We start from the raw sequence: 14,459 nt of genomic DNA, 5'->3' as shown, positions 1-14,459 counted from the left end.
TGTGCGCGCCGTTGCCTACTGTAATGTTACAAATCATTGGATACGCAATGAGCCACCAACGGCTTTTTCAGGTCGGAAAAATTAGCGACAAATTTCGCTTTTCATTACAGATCAGCTGTATTCGCATATCTTTACGCTCAAAACTGTCAGCGTACCTTGGCGTCAAGGTCAAACCTCTGACCTTTAACAAGTTTTCTAGCACTGTAATTAGTATAATTATAAGCCACCAAAACGTCTTTGAAGTAACTGATCAAAAGTAGACATTTACCGTTTCTTTTCCAATCTTACGCAAAATATTTGAATTTAAACACCCTAAACATTCCATACCAACACTTCACAAAGTGCAATGCATAAATTGAAATCTTTGCTGTTGATACAATCTTCTCACAAATCACGTTTGACTGCGTAATTCACAATAACAGTTACATTAGCTAATAAATTCTCAAAATAAAAGTGTTTCTGATTGCAAAAAGCATCCAAATATTTACGCTTTGTTTACCTTCCTTACGTTAAGTTTTATGAGAAGAAAGTCACGGGTTCCACTTCATGTGCTTTTAATATCAGAATTGGTAAATAGCTATCGATCTGTTAGAAGTTAGACAAACAAACTCCACGAACACGTATACACCAGTGGAACACCAGGAGCCCATCAATTTGTTGCGCCACGCTAGCAGCCTTCTTCAATCTTTCCGCAGTATTCACACTGGTTGGAGAAAACTAATAACGTTTTATGTATGTAATAATGAATATGAGTGAGAATTGTTTACCGACTGCCGTAGTAAACTTGACTACTCGTAAACAACATGAACCAGGCCCGAGGGTTCATTCAATGTAGCAGCGTAATAAAACTACCTGTAGTTTGGAGAATGGCACAAAGAACGCTACAAACAAGTTTCCATCACCGGAAAATACCCAACGTTGTCCCGTTTTTATAGTACGGTAGTACTTTTTAACAAAGCTTCCATTGCGCAATATCTGCACTTAATTTGGGTGACAGGTACAGTACTTTCAGCGTATGTTGATTGGCACCACAAACTGAAGTATACAACAGAAACCAAAAACGTGATGTGACGAGAGAATATGTGGTTGTAAAACAAAAATAGGGACATCGTTTTGCTCTGACAAGATAGAACATCCAATATCTTGCTCTAAGCACCGACTTCTGTTGTCTGTTTCTGCAATACTAATTGCCCGCTGTTGTCAGCTTCCGGTTGGTTCGCCAGATAGTTTGAATCAAACCATTTGTATTGCTCTAAGCACGCGGCTGGTGTAATCGCATCTGCATTATGTATGCTAGCATAATAAGCACTGACTTTGAGGCTTTCTCCACTGCCTAACTAAACCCTTCTCTACAACGAAAACTTTTGTTTTTATGTTTCGTTGCACGTATTTGACACATAAATTTCCAGTTGAAACTAATGCCAGGCAAAGGTTTGTAAGCTATGTTAACCTGGAACTGAACAATATGCCAAAGCTGCAACAATAACAGCAATTAAATTTAAGTGCCGTACGGCCAACAGAGTCTGCTGCCAGCCTCTTTTCACGCGTTTCCTGCCATGTTTGTGTACGGTTCACGGCAGCCCAAAGAGCTGCTGCTGCTCGTGTGCACGGTTGGGCAAACGACAATCGATTTCGAAACCGGTTAAGTTTATCAACTGCTCTTTTGTAAGAAGTGACCTTGTAGATGGCTAATCATACAAACCGGTCGTAGAATCGATAAATGTATGTAAATGGGTCTTGAATTGTATGTTGATTAGAAACAAATCGCTGCTTGATGGACATTTTCCCATAAAATTTATTACATACGCGTGCTGATGAAAACCAAACTACAAACCTAATTGAAACCTGACACGGCGCTTATGTAGAAAGGTAGCAGCCTACTGTCGTGGGTAATAGGATGTTTAAATGACATGTTACACACTATGATCTGAATTATCTTATGTCGACATTCCGTCAACGTACACAAACAACAACACTGCGTCATTCCTCATATGTAAAAACATCACAAAAATTTACGCTTTATGAGCAAAGCAAGATATGTCTTGCTCATCACCAGGATTGCCATGCCGTTCTTATTGCTTAGATTTGTCCTAGTGACTGGGCGTCCTTATAATTTTGGCTTAATCAACTTCAAATGTAGGCCTTGATCGTTTTTCCCACAGCATTTGTCTGCCATTTTTAAATCGCCAAATTTGTGTAATTGTATGGTTTTTGTGTCGCGCTGTTGTCGTTGACTTGTCTTAATTCAGTACACCCAGGTTGGTTTCAACGATTTACGTGGACATTATGCGCTATATAGGCCTACACTGTCCGCTACCGAGTGTGAAGTGTTAGGTTACGATTTGTATCCAATGAAATCGATCTTACTCTGACATTGCTCCCAAAACAGCGCCAAGCTGGCAAGGTCGTTTGTCAATGCCATGAGGTCAGATTGCGGTTGATCTCAGCACGTGCGCCCTCGTGCATCTAAATAGAATTAAAAAAGCGTTGGCCGGATGCGGTGAGTAGATGGCTGCCGTACACCTGCAAAAGCTTGTCCAACTTGTTCATCTAAAATGTTTACTCACTGTTTAGGGGCATTTTTACCGTTCAAAATCCATTTAAAAATATAAAAGCTGAGATCACATGGGCATCATTACTGACTCAGACAAAATACATTCTTGTACACTTTACCACTGACGCTAATATTGACTGTGAATATTCACGGCTTGCAAGTCGAACCGCCAAACAAAGCTTCGATGAGTTTCTTTGTGTTGAAAAAAGTGAATACGATGTTCAGGCTTTGGTCGCCCATCGACAGAAGTTTCCCGCCAAAATCTATCACGTGACTGCCGGCGAAAAGACCTGCCCAAAACCATTGCCGCACAAAAGTAGGTCAATACTTATACTACAAGCTGCTGTTCGTTGCTCGAATAGATTTGTTTACCCCTTACTGCTTTTTTGAGTAAAACTTGACCTATTGGTAGCATAAGCACAAAATTATCGTCTCAAGCAAATAATCAGTCGAAATCCCCCGAAAAGTTTCGGGTAATTTCCCCACAGGTAAATCAGGTTGCGCCATCGCTATGTTTGCTTGGAACCTGAACCGTGACATTTTGTTGCGCAATAATGTTGCAATACAAAATTTTCCGCTGTTTTACAAAATGCTTTTTGAAAAAGGTATTCCCGCGTTTTTACCTCCAAAGCTATAATTTCAACATGAACTTATTTTTGAAACATTAATCTGAGTTTTCTGTTTGTATTTTTCTGAGTGTTTATTGACGTTAGCTTGTGGTTGTGTCACCCCGGGGCACAGTATAATGACTCAGTTGTCGACGGCAATCGTTGACCGAGGCTACTTAGGTCACTTGTTCTACCATCCGACTATTGTGTGTTTACACTTCACAATCATATAAACAATATATATATGTCTATTGTAAGCAAACGAGTTTAATGCGACTCCCCTGCTACAACAGATAATGATTAGCTAGTTACAGTGCTCTCAGATTGGGCAGTAAAGACAATGTTCCTACGTATGTCTAACTAGTAGCCGATAACAACACTTTGATACTTTTGATGTTTGGTCAAGTGCTAGTTTGCTTTTATTTGAAATAATCGTCTACAAAGCAAAATATTGCATGCACAAATACAAAGCGGAAATGTATATGTAGCATATAAGTTGTTTTTGTAATTCACCACACGGGATTTAAACCTGTTGTGAAATTGGCACAGTGCTGGCAAACAACAAACACGTTGGAGTACTTATCTGAATCCTTCACAAATGTCTTCCTTACTTACAGAAGGTTATGTTTATGTTTGTATAGGTGTTAACACGATGTCATTCGTACTTGACAAATTAGATGGAAGTGATGAAATTGGTACCACTGTAGCCCATCGCCGAGTTTTATTTTTCTGAGTGCACCACTTTCTCATCAGCAGAAACAGTCCAAGTGACAGCACGATGTCGGCAACAACGCAGAGCACTATGACTGTGACATAAGATGTCTCCCTCCCTTTCTGGTTGTTCACACGATGTAAAGTGTTATTGTTGGCATTCGCGTGGTTCAAAATGGTTTTGGCAGATTGATTAAATTTTCCCTCTAAACTTGCCCTGGGGTATGTGGCGTACACTTGAAAACCCACAGTAGATGATTTGTCTGCGTTTTTGTCATTTGCTATGACTGACACGTGTACGCCGCTGGTGGACAGTGATCTTAAGTTTTGTTCAATATCGTTAAGACCTGTAGTTGCATCCACTATTCGATCAACATTCAACGAATCCACTCGTATACGCGATCCGTTATTGGTTTCTGTAGACACTTCGTTCGAAGGCTTGGATTCTGGCCCAACGTCAAGCGCTGCCCAAGTAGGTTCAAAACTTTCTTGTTGTGGAGTGTTTGTGGTTTTGACGTATATTGTTGAAGATATCAATGCAAGATGTGCGCTGCTTGTTGTGCTTGGTGTTTTGCATTGCTCCAAAAGCAATTTCAATGTAAGCACGTCAACAATGCCGGAAACGTAGAGGTCTAACAATCTGTTGCCTCGATGGTGAGCTGGGTCATAGCATATTACGTCGAGATATCCATCTACATCACCAAGCCAGAATTCATTTTCAACCGCCCAGGCTACAAATGGTAGCATTTCGCAGCCACACAACCAGGGATTTCCACTCCAATCGAGCCACATCGCTACTCTTGCGTCCTCTAGTGGGTAAATATTTGTGGTGAAATGACGTGTAGGTGGCGTTAGTTGTAGATAGTCTTGCACAATTTTTATGGATCTGTCCATGTCGTACGTATGGTTATCCTGCATGTCAATAGGTAAATTGTTACTTTATTCATATGGCAGTATAATTTAACTTACATGTTGGATTTTACTCAGCCACCGATACTCGACAGTCCTCAGTTCGTTGTTTCGTAAGCTGACATGACTCAATTTCGAACAACCTTAAGGCAAAGAAAGTCAGGACATTTATAGTAACAACATGACAATTCCTGCAAGTAATCCGAAGTCTTTTGTTACTGAGTCTTTGTTGACCATAAAGAAAACAGGGAACACAAAGTATACAACGTTTCATTAGTCACAATATGCTTTATTTGTTTTAGGCAAATATTTTTGACACAAACCTTGGATGAAGTCCGGCGGGATATTTTGTAAATAATTATTTCCCAAATCCAAATAAACCAGTAAGCTCGTGTCGAGCAAAGTTTCTGCATTCCACGATCGGATGTAGTTGTCCGACAAATCGAGACTGGTGAGATAATCAAGATGGCGAAATGCATATTTGGAAACAGAATAAATCTTGCAGTTGGAGGCTTGAATGTTTGTAATCCATCGCAGACAGGTAAAATATCCAACCTTGACCTTGCCAAAAATCCATGATTCTTCGAAAAGAAAAAAAATATATAAACTAAACTTGATGTAAAAAGCCAGAGCCTTTCATAAAATATCCCGCATCAGAAATATACACATTTAAGGCATGGGAACTTGAATGTTGGTTATACTTAAATTTAGACAATTAAACGACATACAAATCTCACTATACCTCCAAACAAAAGTCCAACGTCATTGTTGGACAGACGAAGCACAATCAAACTTTTAAGCGCACAAAGTGTCTCACGTGGTAGACAAAGTGGTGTCAGTAGGTTGTAGCTGAGGTCAAGCTCGGTTAAGGTCACCAAAGAGTCGAATGTTCGATTCTACAAAACACCGATATTAGAGACACCTAAACACTTTACACGCTGCGAATCTATTTGTTTGATGTTTAGATTGATCTGACCTGTATACATGATATTGCGTTGTGTGCCATTGAGAGATAGTCCAGTTTCTTGGTGTCGTTGAAATGTTGAGGTGTAATATTTCCATTCACATGATTCCAAGATATATCAAATTCATTAAGTGATTTCATTCCTTCCAACAAGTAGGACGGAAATGTGTGGATTAAGTTGTTTCTTAAAGTTAGTTGTTGTAGTCCAGCACGCGACGCTCTGTTTATATGTGAATTTACTTGGTTTATAAATTAATTACAACTGCTTGCAAACGCATATGTAATGCATTTTAGTTATTTACCCGAACCGGTTATTATTCTCCAGTGATGCGATGTTATTGTCACTTAAATCAATCACCCTCAAAGATTTTTCTTCAAGCTGCCTTGGAATCTGCGTCAAATTTGCACCACTACAAAAAGCAGCACCAGCGTTAATAAAGCAAGAACAATTTTTGCAGGGTGCTGCCAGCGACTGTCGAAAACTTCCACCAATCATCAACAGAAAAAGAAAGCAAACAAACATTTTCGGTTTCTGGTAAATTATTTGATCTATTCTTCAGAAAAAGTAAACAAAAACAAAGCTTTCTGTTTTTTGCAAGGTTAATTAATGACTCGCAAACAAGTTATAAAGTATAATAATTCATTAATTACACCAAATATTAACAATAACATCAAAATAAATAAAAGTTCCGTCATATCCGTCAAACACAACTTTTCCTGTCAGAATTCAAAGCGATTATCTCTTATTACCTGTTCTGCTCAGGAAATCTCGCATTTTGTAAGGTTTATAAATCTCGTCAACGCATCTTGAACCATTGCATATCTCACATTCGCTTACTGCTTTCCAGGACTGCGGGAGTGTCGAACAATTCACTGATTCACTCTTGACACCCCGCCGAGCGACCTCTCATCCGTCAAACTTTATTGCATTCAACCCCATGACGTTCGCAGTACGAACTGGAACGAAGCTTCCAATTATTGGCGGTGAGGGCACTCATGTTAATAGTTATGCATTAAGCAAATCAAACCTCCAAAGAATGTACGGTAATGAAAAAATGCAAATGCAGAACAAACAAATGAATGAAATGCAAAACGGACAAACGTATGTTTATTAACAATACAAATGCCATACTTAAATAAACAAAACTACACAAAATCATTAGATGATCTCATACTAATCCTGCATCACAAATTGTTGGAGATTTACAACGAAATCGGTTCGTTTGATTTGTACTCGTACACTGTGTTTTCCGAACAACTGAAACGAACAGATTTACATGTGCAAATATTCGATGGCGGCGATTGGAAGTTTTGGTTGTCAGACTGTGAGGTTTGTGATCCCTGGTAACCTTCACTTGGTACGACAGTTACTTCGCGAACCAACGGGTTTTGTGGTTTCAAAGCACCGGTTTCAGTTACAATCGTTCGATTATTTTGTTTTGCCGTCGCCGGTCTGGTTTTGCATGGAGCAAAGTGTTCTCCCACCACACCTAGAGGTCCTTCCTCAAACGGCATCCAACCTTTGCCCCGCGACAGCGACACCCTTGTTGCAACGCTAGGTGGTGTGCGAGGACGATCCGATCTCAAGTGTGCTGCGCCGCGTCGTGGTGCGGTTCGACTTTCACTTTGTAGTTTTGAACGTAAACTTGCTGGACTTTTTGCCCTCTGAATGGAATCGGCAAAATCTTGAAACCGCGGTGAGGTTTCACTGCCAGCGTGCGACAAGGCGGGAGCAGATCCACTGCGATATGGTCGAGGTAGGGTCTTGTTTACCGGCAACGGATCCGATTGAATTCTCTTGCGCGCGTGCCCATTTTTCGGATTATTCGTTTTTTCTGATAAAAAAATTATTCATCTGGGGTACGCAGGTTTTTAACAAACAGGGTATGTTTAACCATAACGCAATCTTGCATCTAAAATGCCGGAAACGTAAAAAACGCCAACCTGCAAACCGCCAGGGTCTTCGCTCACAGGGAAGCAGTTGATTCTGTGTATCTGTGGATATTAGGTTGCATCGTCCTTTGCTTCCAGGTCTGCATGTTACAAATTCACTCGAACCCATATCGTCCGTACGGAATGAAAATTGCCTTCCGGGTAAACTTCGAGGTCTGCCTAGAAGCCGTTTTTCTTCGAGCAATGGCACAGCTGCATCATCTTCGTACACTTTAAAGGCCAAGGTACCATAACCAGGAAAAGTTCTCGCCAGCGGTGGCGCTGTTGCAGGTTTGATCGGCAATCTATAGTCGGGATGTGCGGTCTGGTGAGTCACTGTTGGTGATGATGCCGGAATTTTATTTACTTCCCTGTCAAATTTCTGCAAAATAAATTAACGTTTCAAACTAATGGCAGTGAGGATTTTAGGTAGCGAAAGGTCGTTCAAATTACTACCATGTAAGGGTGAAGAGTAAAAGACTGGGAGTCATGTTGAAAGTTTTAACTCTGGTCCTCATGTGTAAAATCCACTCTTCATTGTTGAATACAGGCCCATTAAGTGCTCGTTGAAGACTGTTAACTACTAAATGCACTCTGATGGAACGTGGCTCGTAAATATATTTAGGCACAGGATTTCTACATGAACTAGAAACAATGTATCAATTTTATATTGTTTGGTCAACTGCTTAAAACATACTACTTATTTTAAATATTGTAACCTACTTATCAATATTTTACCGTGATCAGCGCATTATCATTTCTTATTCTCCGCAATTTGTCCAATTTTTCTTTACAAGCAAGCAAAGCTTTTTCCTCAGACCGATTTCGCGCCGAAAGATTCCGACGAGAGTGACGTACTCCTGCTGCAAGCAATGCATTTTGTTAATGTTGTCGGTTTTAACGAAATTCCGCATCATTTTGTCATCGTTTTGCATCAAAAGTACAATTGTGCAGATATACGGTCTTACGTTCATGTGCAGTTGTAAGAGTCCTTGCAAATGCACTGCAACATTGTCTGGCGTCATGCCAATTCCCGGACGAGCCAATCACGTGATCAGGATAGGAATTGCGCAGCAAACCTAAACGCCTTTGCGGCAAAAATCTTTCGTGACTAATTCCCAAAGACATTGAAAAAGCTGCCTTTATTTAACATCCAGTATGTTTACAGAATTTGATGTTAAAGCTCTTAAAAAATAAATCGTTTTTCTTAAACATAATTCTTCAAAACTTTCAACATGAACCATATGCGTAAATCATAACTTTCACAACTAGATATTTTGCAATATCTTTTTTTTTATTTTAAACATTTTGTGTAACTGATAAAAGTTTTCTGACAAACGTTGTCGAAGACTACACCTTTTTCCTTTTCGTTTCAAGACTAAAGCAATTAACCTTTTCACTAATATCGAAATTGACCACCATCGTAACACAACATTAACCTTTACGTTGCTTCAACAAACGATAGACTGCCTAAAAATAAAGATCTTGAAATGTAACATTTTGCAAGTACTTGTGAAGTCTGTGTTTATGTAGCAACGTGAAATGTTCGAGTGTTTTTGCCAAACTAAAAGTGTATTTCAACGGCAAAGAGTTAACTGGACCACTCCGCTGATTGCTGGCACATAATGCCTGTTGTCGTGTCATAATGAGAGCCCCAGCCGACGCACTTGAGTTAAGCACTTTCGAATTTGTAGCATAATAGACGGTGAACAGTTGCTCTTAGCACTCGAACTCTGTCAGTCAATTCCCTTTCCTTCCTTCGTTTGGCAGCAAGCAATGATCGACGAACCAAACCTGGGCGCAAGAATCCAAATAAGGTCACCAAACAAAGTACATAACCAAGTCATGTAAAATTGACTTCAAATATTTTGATTTTGCTTGATTTAAAGTTTTACTTTTTCGACACCCAGATACAAACGGCAAAATGTGATTTAACACAGCGTTTTTTCTGCTATTAACATCCTGAGAAAAGGTTACTTCTCTTTTTCGAACATCTCTTCAACCTTACAGTTTCACAGACATCGATAACAACAGTCGTTGATTTCAGCGAAAAACAAACTATCGTTAAATCGTCAGCAGATTTGACGACAATGTTTACAATAATTAATGCCTAGAACCATAGCGCAGAAAAAACTGCAGTGCGGCTAAAATGGGAGTTAATATTTATTTCTGTCACTGCTCTAGTGTTCTTTTATCCACCGCAAGGTTAGCTTCTTGTCTTCCGCACAAAATTGCTATTGATGCGTCACAATAAGTTTTGGAACGTATGCCTCCACAATGATTATAAACAAACCCAACCACCAGAAACAGGTACGTCACATGTATCATTGCCAAAATGAAACTAAAGCTTTGCAAAACATACCAATGTGACCTGTTAGGTCGAAATAGTGGCCATCTGTCTGCAGCTGACATTATGTTTTGCAGCTTACAATACCAATGTTTTGCTTACATTTTAAAACAAACCAGTGACAGTAAAATTTTAACCACTGTTTGCAGTTTTATTGCAGTTACAGAAAATAATATGAAAGGTTTACACAAAATAAAGCCAAAGTTGTATCTTGCATCACATTTTGTGTAGTTTGATTTAACCTTTAAAACCAAATGCTGAAACAAAAACATTTACAAATATAAGGCAGTACTAGCGAAAACAAGTCATGATATATATGGCAGCACCCCTTCCTTTTTTGGGCTGGTAAATGCAAATATCGTAATGTTTTCTGCACTTGTTCAGAACGGATCTTTGTCTCAATGTCTTAAGTTGCCATTTCTGCCAAGCTTGTGAGTTGATCAGGTTTCTGGAGCATTCTTTTCAGTGGCTGGTCCAGTTACCTGCTTGTCAGATTTTAACTGTGCTCTGGCCCCAAATCCCCCACGGCCCGGGTCAAAATCCATTCTGTATTCATCTCTTACCTACCCAAAAATTATGATACAAATTTTAGTTTGCACATGAAAAACAACCAATATTACGTTTAGCAAACAAAAAGTTAATACATTTTCTTAAATAGCACAAACCTGGCCTCCACGTTTTCCCCTGCCATATTGCCTTCCTTCTTTGAACCCTGCATCCCAGTCAGTTCTAACAACTCGATCATCAAGACGTGTACCATTGATGTATCTCATTGCATCCTCTGCTGAGGGACGCTCCATGTATCTGCACAACATGATGTTTTATTTACATCAAAAAAGTCAAAGTAAACTTAAGGTCATAAAGTACAAACAAATGTTCACATAAATGACCCAAATTAGTCCTTTCTCTGTTGAAAATTTAAAGCAACATACATTGAAAAACACACAAAACATGAATGTGCGGGCAACAATTGACTTGATTGCTACTCACTCAACAAAGCAAAATCCACATGGAGTTTTTTTAAACTTATCAAGGCCCATGACAAGCCTCTTAAGATCACCACACTTTGAAAAAAGTTCATAAATTTGTTCTTCTGTTGTATAATATGACAAGTTTCCTACATAGAGTGTGCCCGATTTGTTGAGAAGATTTTCTTGGTCACCTCGACTTCCCTAAAAATAGAAGGTGGCAAAAAATTATTATTTTTTAATCAAGAGTTTAATTGACAGCCACTAGAAACCCTTCATTTGGGTATTTTCCACAACCTGATAGGCAAGGATATAGTTGTAGCACAACACATAAATAAATGATGTCTCAATAACAAATCAGCACGAAATAGGTTTTACATGTTTACCTAATATTAGACTATTCTGAATTTAATTAATGTTTTCGCCGTAATCATACTTTAAAATGTTGATCGCGGTAAGCTGTTAAGTCACATCCTGGGTCTTTTAGAAGGGGCCGAAGCATTACATCTTGCGTTGGATCGAAATTCATGTTTATTCCAAATGATTATTGATTACCACCGTATATCGTATAAATACGTTTCACGTAAAGCACACACTCGACTAGTTGGAATTAAAAGAGTCCCGATTTCGATACCGCTACGCATGAGCAAACACAGTTAATAAATATATTACTGAAGTTGCCCAAAATGTTCTTATAATGAGCATTCGTTTCTTTTTTTTGATGTGTTTTTTTGTTATACCTTCAAGGTTAGTCGGCCAGAAACAACACTCAAACCGTTCCGTACTACTGAAAAGGTTGGCGACAATATGGATATTTTATATTGTTGATTAATGTAGTGAAACGTTCTTTGGTATTTTGTGAGTTGAATTTCCATTACAGGTGTTTTGATTATATGGTGTGCAATGAAAGTACGTGTTTGGAGAAAGGTGATGTGGCGCAATGGCATACTGGGTGTTGACTCATGTTGTATAAAAGCTCGGCCCTTGCTGAGCACACACAGGGCTGATGTGATTGGTCAATATTTTTAGGATGCACTGCTTCCGCATATAAGCGGGGTTCACAAGCGAAGTTGTGATTGTTTTCGGTCTTGGCCTTTGCGGTTTTGTTGTTGGCGCTTGTTGGCGCTTGTTGGCGTTACAGCTGCATATATAATCTTTAGTGTAGTGTTTCTGAAAATACTGTTTTAACCATTGGTTACATCTTCAATATTCTTGTAGACTGTTTGTGTGCATAGTGCTTTGTCATCATATGAAACGTTCAATGTTATAAATGGCAACGATACGAAAAAAACTGGTGATTGTGGGAGATGGAGCTTGTGGAAAAACGTGTCTTCTAATCGTTTTTACCAAAGATGAATTTCCACTTGTTTATGTTCCTACAGTTTTCGAAAACTATGTTGCTGACATTGAAGTGGATGGAAAGCAGGTATACATAATACATATGACATTAACTATTTTCCCACCATAACATATTTATGCTGTGATATTCTGTGTTTTAAAGTTAAATAATTGCTTTGGCCTGTTTTAAGGTTGAACTGGCATTGTGGGACACAGCAGGACAAGAAGACTACGACAGATTACGCCCTCTCTCTTACCCAGATACTGATGTTATTCTTGTGTGCTTCGCTATAGATTCTCCAGATTCACTTGAAAACATTTCTGAAAAATGGATGCCCGAGATTAAACACTTTTGTCCCAGTGTACCAATTTTGCTAATTGGAAACAAAAAGGATTTGAGGTGCAATAAAAGTTTGTGTGATTTGTGTCTCATACACCAAAAATTACTGATTCCAAAAGAATATCACTAAACCTATTTATACAAATATAAATAAATGTGGTATAACTTAATCAAAACCCTTTATGAGAACAATATTTATTCTTGCATAAATGAGTGTTTAGTAACAAAAGTACAAACCCTTTTGACCAACACATTTTTATTCTTGTAGAAATGATGACGAAATTCGCAAAGAACTTGCTCAAAGTAGACAAGAACCAGTTCGTTCAGAGCAAGGACAAAGAATGGCTGCCACTATTGGAGCCAAGAGGTACCTGGAATGTTCAGCAAAAACTAAAGAGGGCATCAGGGAAGTGTTTGAAGCTGCAGCACAAATAGCAACAGAGAAAAAAGACAGAAAATATCCAAAAAGTTTGCATTGCTCTTTATTGTAAAATGCTGTTGTGCAAAAGTGTTTTGTGAGAGAGCAAATACCTTCTTTAAAGATAAATTTTGATAACCATTGTTATTTATTGAACACATTTCTTGTACCAGGTAATGTCAATACTACGCTCCACAACAGGGTGGCCAAATTGCTTTGCTTTTTTGCAAATTAAGTTGTTTTAAAAACCAACAACCATTGTTTTTCTAAATTTTTAGGCAATTTATAAACTTAAAGTACACACCCCTTTTTGTGATTAAAGGAACAATAAAGGTGGCTTCTTACCATGTTTTTTATGCCAACAAGTGCATTTTTTCCACAATTTTCATACTATATGAATCACAACTAGCCTGTTTTGGTATATATTTTAGTTGTTTAATTGTAATAAAGTTTTATAGTGTTTCTTTCTCTATGAGATTTCACATTGAAAAAAGTACTTATCTTTCTGTATTGCATCAGTGTTGTGTAACATGCATAATACACTTTTTAACTTTGTGTTGTTAAAGTGACATTGTAGTGTATTACTACCTGTAACTCGTACAAAAAACATTCAAGTGCAGAAATTTTATGACACAAAATATATAGCAGTTGTGTGCTAAGTTTCAAGTTCCCACTGGTCTTCACTAATACTTGTTCCTTTGTGTGTGTGTTTTGAATACTCATTGTACAGCTGCCAACATACTGTTCTGGCAAAGTTGTACCACTGCCATTAATGCTGTATTTGCTTGATGTATATGGACCAGCACCAGAAGTAACAGTGTAGTCGGTGCCAAATTTACACTGTTTTCTCTATTATAGTAATGGTTATGCATGTTCTGGTAAATGTTTCGCACTTAATACTTGCAATAAAGTCCTTTTTAAACACATGCTAAAAATGTGCTAAATAAGTGTTTTTTTGGATGCAAAATATTTGGAGTTGGTAACTTTGAAAATGAAAGCCAAAGCTAAAATGCTGTTAATCATTAGTAAACGTTTCGAACACTAACTTGGGTTATCATCAGTACTACAATGAGCGCATTCAAGAAAAGAAAAAAGCGTTGGGGTAATAAAGGACTGAGCAGGCAGAAGGGAAACAGCAGCAGCAGCAGTAGCAGCAGCAGCAACAACGAGCCTGACACATTGCTAATGATGACGTCGCTGCTGCGCTTCTATGTTGTTGTCACGTGACATGCCTCCGGCTTGTTACCAGGGTTGCCATTTGGCCGTCTTCACGGCCAAATTCCAGAAATTTGGCCGTTTGAAAATCGGCCTGGCCGCGAAAAAATCGTTTGGCCGTGAGGCAGATATTTGGCCGAATTTGGCCGAATTTC

The 14,459-nt window shown here is 38.7% G+C and overlaps 4 protein-coding genes across 4 annotated transcripts; 1 reads left to right on the top strand and 3 right to left on the bottom strand.

Annotated features, from left to right (window-relative positions):
- Window positions 1–3,789: 3,789 nt before the first annotated feature.
- On the bottom strand, window positions 3,790–6,185 carry LOC145911873 (uncharacterized). Its single transcript, XM_082999317.1, has 6 exons — window positions 6,055–6,185; window positions 5,759–5,966; window positions 5,525–5,678; window positions 5,106–5,363; window positions 4,843–4,925; window positions 3,790–4,785 (listed from the first exon to the last, which is right to left on the bottom strand). Exons 2-6 carry the CDS (start codon window positions 5,885–5,887, stop codon window positions 3,790–3,792), a joined length of 1,620 nt encoding a protein of 539 aa, XP_082855443.1. The 5' UTR covers window positions 5,888–5,966; window positions 6,055–6,185.
- A 764-nt stretch (window positions 6,186–6,949) lies between these two features.
- Window positions 6,950–8,806, bottom strand: LOC145912332 (uncharacterized). The gene is given in 4 exon segments (XM_082999758.1): window positions 6,950–7,581; window positions 7,685–8,060; window positions 8,402–8,538; window positions 8,647–8,806. Coding segments are annotated over 4 exon segments (1,305 nt in total).
- A 1,328-nt stretch (window positions 8,807–10,134) lies between these two features.
- On the bottom strand, window positions 10,135–11,603 carry LOC145910633 (nuclear cap-binding protein subunit 2-like). Its single transcript, XM_082997823.1, has 4 exons — window positions 11,430–11,603; window positions 11,016–11,197; window positions 10,691–10,829; window positions 10,135–10,588 (listed from the first exon to the last, which is right to left on the bottom strand). The coding sequence occupies exons 1-4, from the start codon at window positions 11,520–11,522 to the stop codon at window positions 10,466–10,468; spliced, it is 537 nt and encodes a 178-aa protein (XP_082853949.1). The 5' UTR covers window positions 11,523–11,603; the 3' UTR covers window positions 10,135–10,465.
- Window positions 11,604–12,149: 546 nt separating this feature from the next.
- LOC145912471 (ras-like GTP-binding protein rhoA) lies at window positions 12,150–14,013 on the top strand. Its single transcript, XM_082999943.1, has 3 exons — window positions 12,150–12,419; window positions 12,523–12,731; window positions 12,940–14,013. The coding sequence occupies exons 1-3, from the start codon at window positions 12,264–12,266 to the stop codon at window positions 13,160–13,162; spliced, it is 588 nt and encodes a 195-aa protein (XP_082856069.1). The 5' UTR covers window positions 12,150–12,263; the 3' UTR covers window positions 13,163–14,013.
- The last annotated feature ends 446 nt before the right edge of the window (window positions 14,014–14,459 follow it).

Source organism: Ascidia mentula, chromosome 8 (assembly GCF_947561715.1).
Source record: "Ascidia mentula chromosome 8, kaAscMent1.1, whole genome shotgun sequence".
Lineage (NCBI taxonomy): Eukaryota > Metazoa > Chordata > Ascidiacea > Phlebobranchia > Ascidiidae > Ascidia > Ascidia mentula.
This window is presented reverse-complemented; position numbering and strand designations above follow the sequence as displayed.

Bases quoted from the DNA above. Each gene is read 5' to 3' on its own strand.
- LOC145911873 (XM_082999317.1), bottom strand. From the start codon at position 5,887: ATGAAATCACTTAATGAATTTGATATATCTTGGAATCATGTGAATGGA. The intron at 4,926-5,105 runs GTTTGTGTCAAA...CTTTGCCTTAAG, and splicing joins CCCGCCGGACTTCATCCAAG to GTTGTTCGAAATTGAGTCAT. The intron at 4,786-4,842 runs GTAAGTTAAATT...ATTGACATGCAG, and splicing joins GGCTGAGTAAAATCCAACAT to GATAACCATACGTACGACAT.
- LOC145910633 (XM_082997823.1), bottom strand. From the start codon at position 11,522: ATGAATTTCGATCCAACGCAAGATGTAATGCTTCGGCCCCTTCTAAAA. The intron at 11,198-11,429 runs GTATGATTACGG...TTCTATTTTTAG, and splicing joins ACCGCGATCAACATTTTAAA to GGAAGTCGAGGTGACCAAGA. The intron at 10,830-11,015 runs GTGAGTAGCAAT...CATGTTGTGCAG, and splicing joins TGTGGATTTTGCTTTGTTGA to ATACATGGAGCGTCCCTCAG.
- LOC145912471 (XM_082999943.1), top strand. From the start codon at position 12,264: ATGGCAACGATACGAAAAAAACTGGTGATTGTGGGAGATGGAGCTTGT. The intron at 12,420-12,522 runs GTATACATAATA...GCCTGTTTTAAG, and splicing joins TTGAAGTGGATGGAAAGCAG to GTTGAACTGGCATTGTGGGA. The intron at 12,732-12,939 runs GTGCAATAAAAG...TTATTCTTGTAG, and splicing joins GGAAACAAAAAGGATTTGAG to AAATGATGACGAAATTCGCA.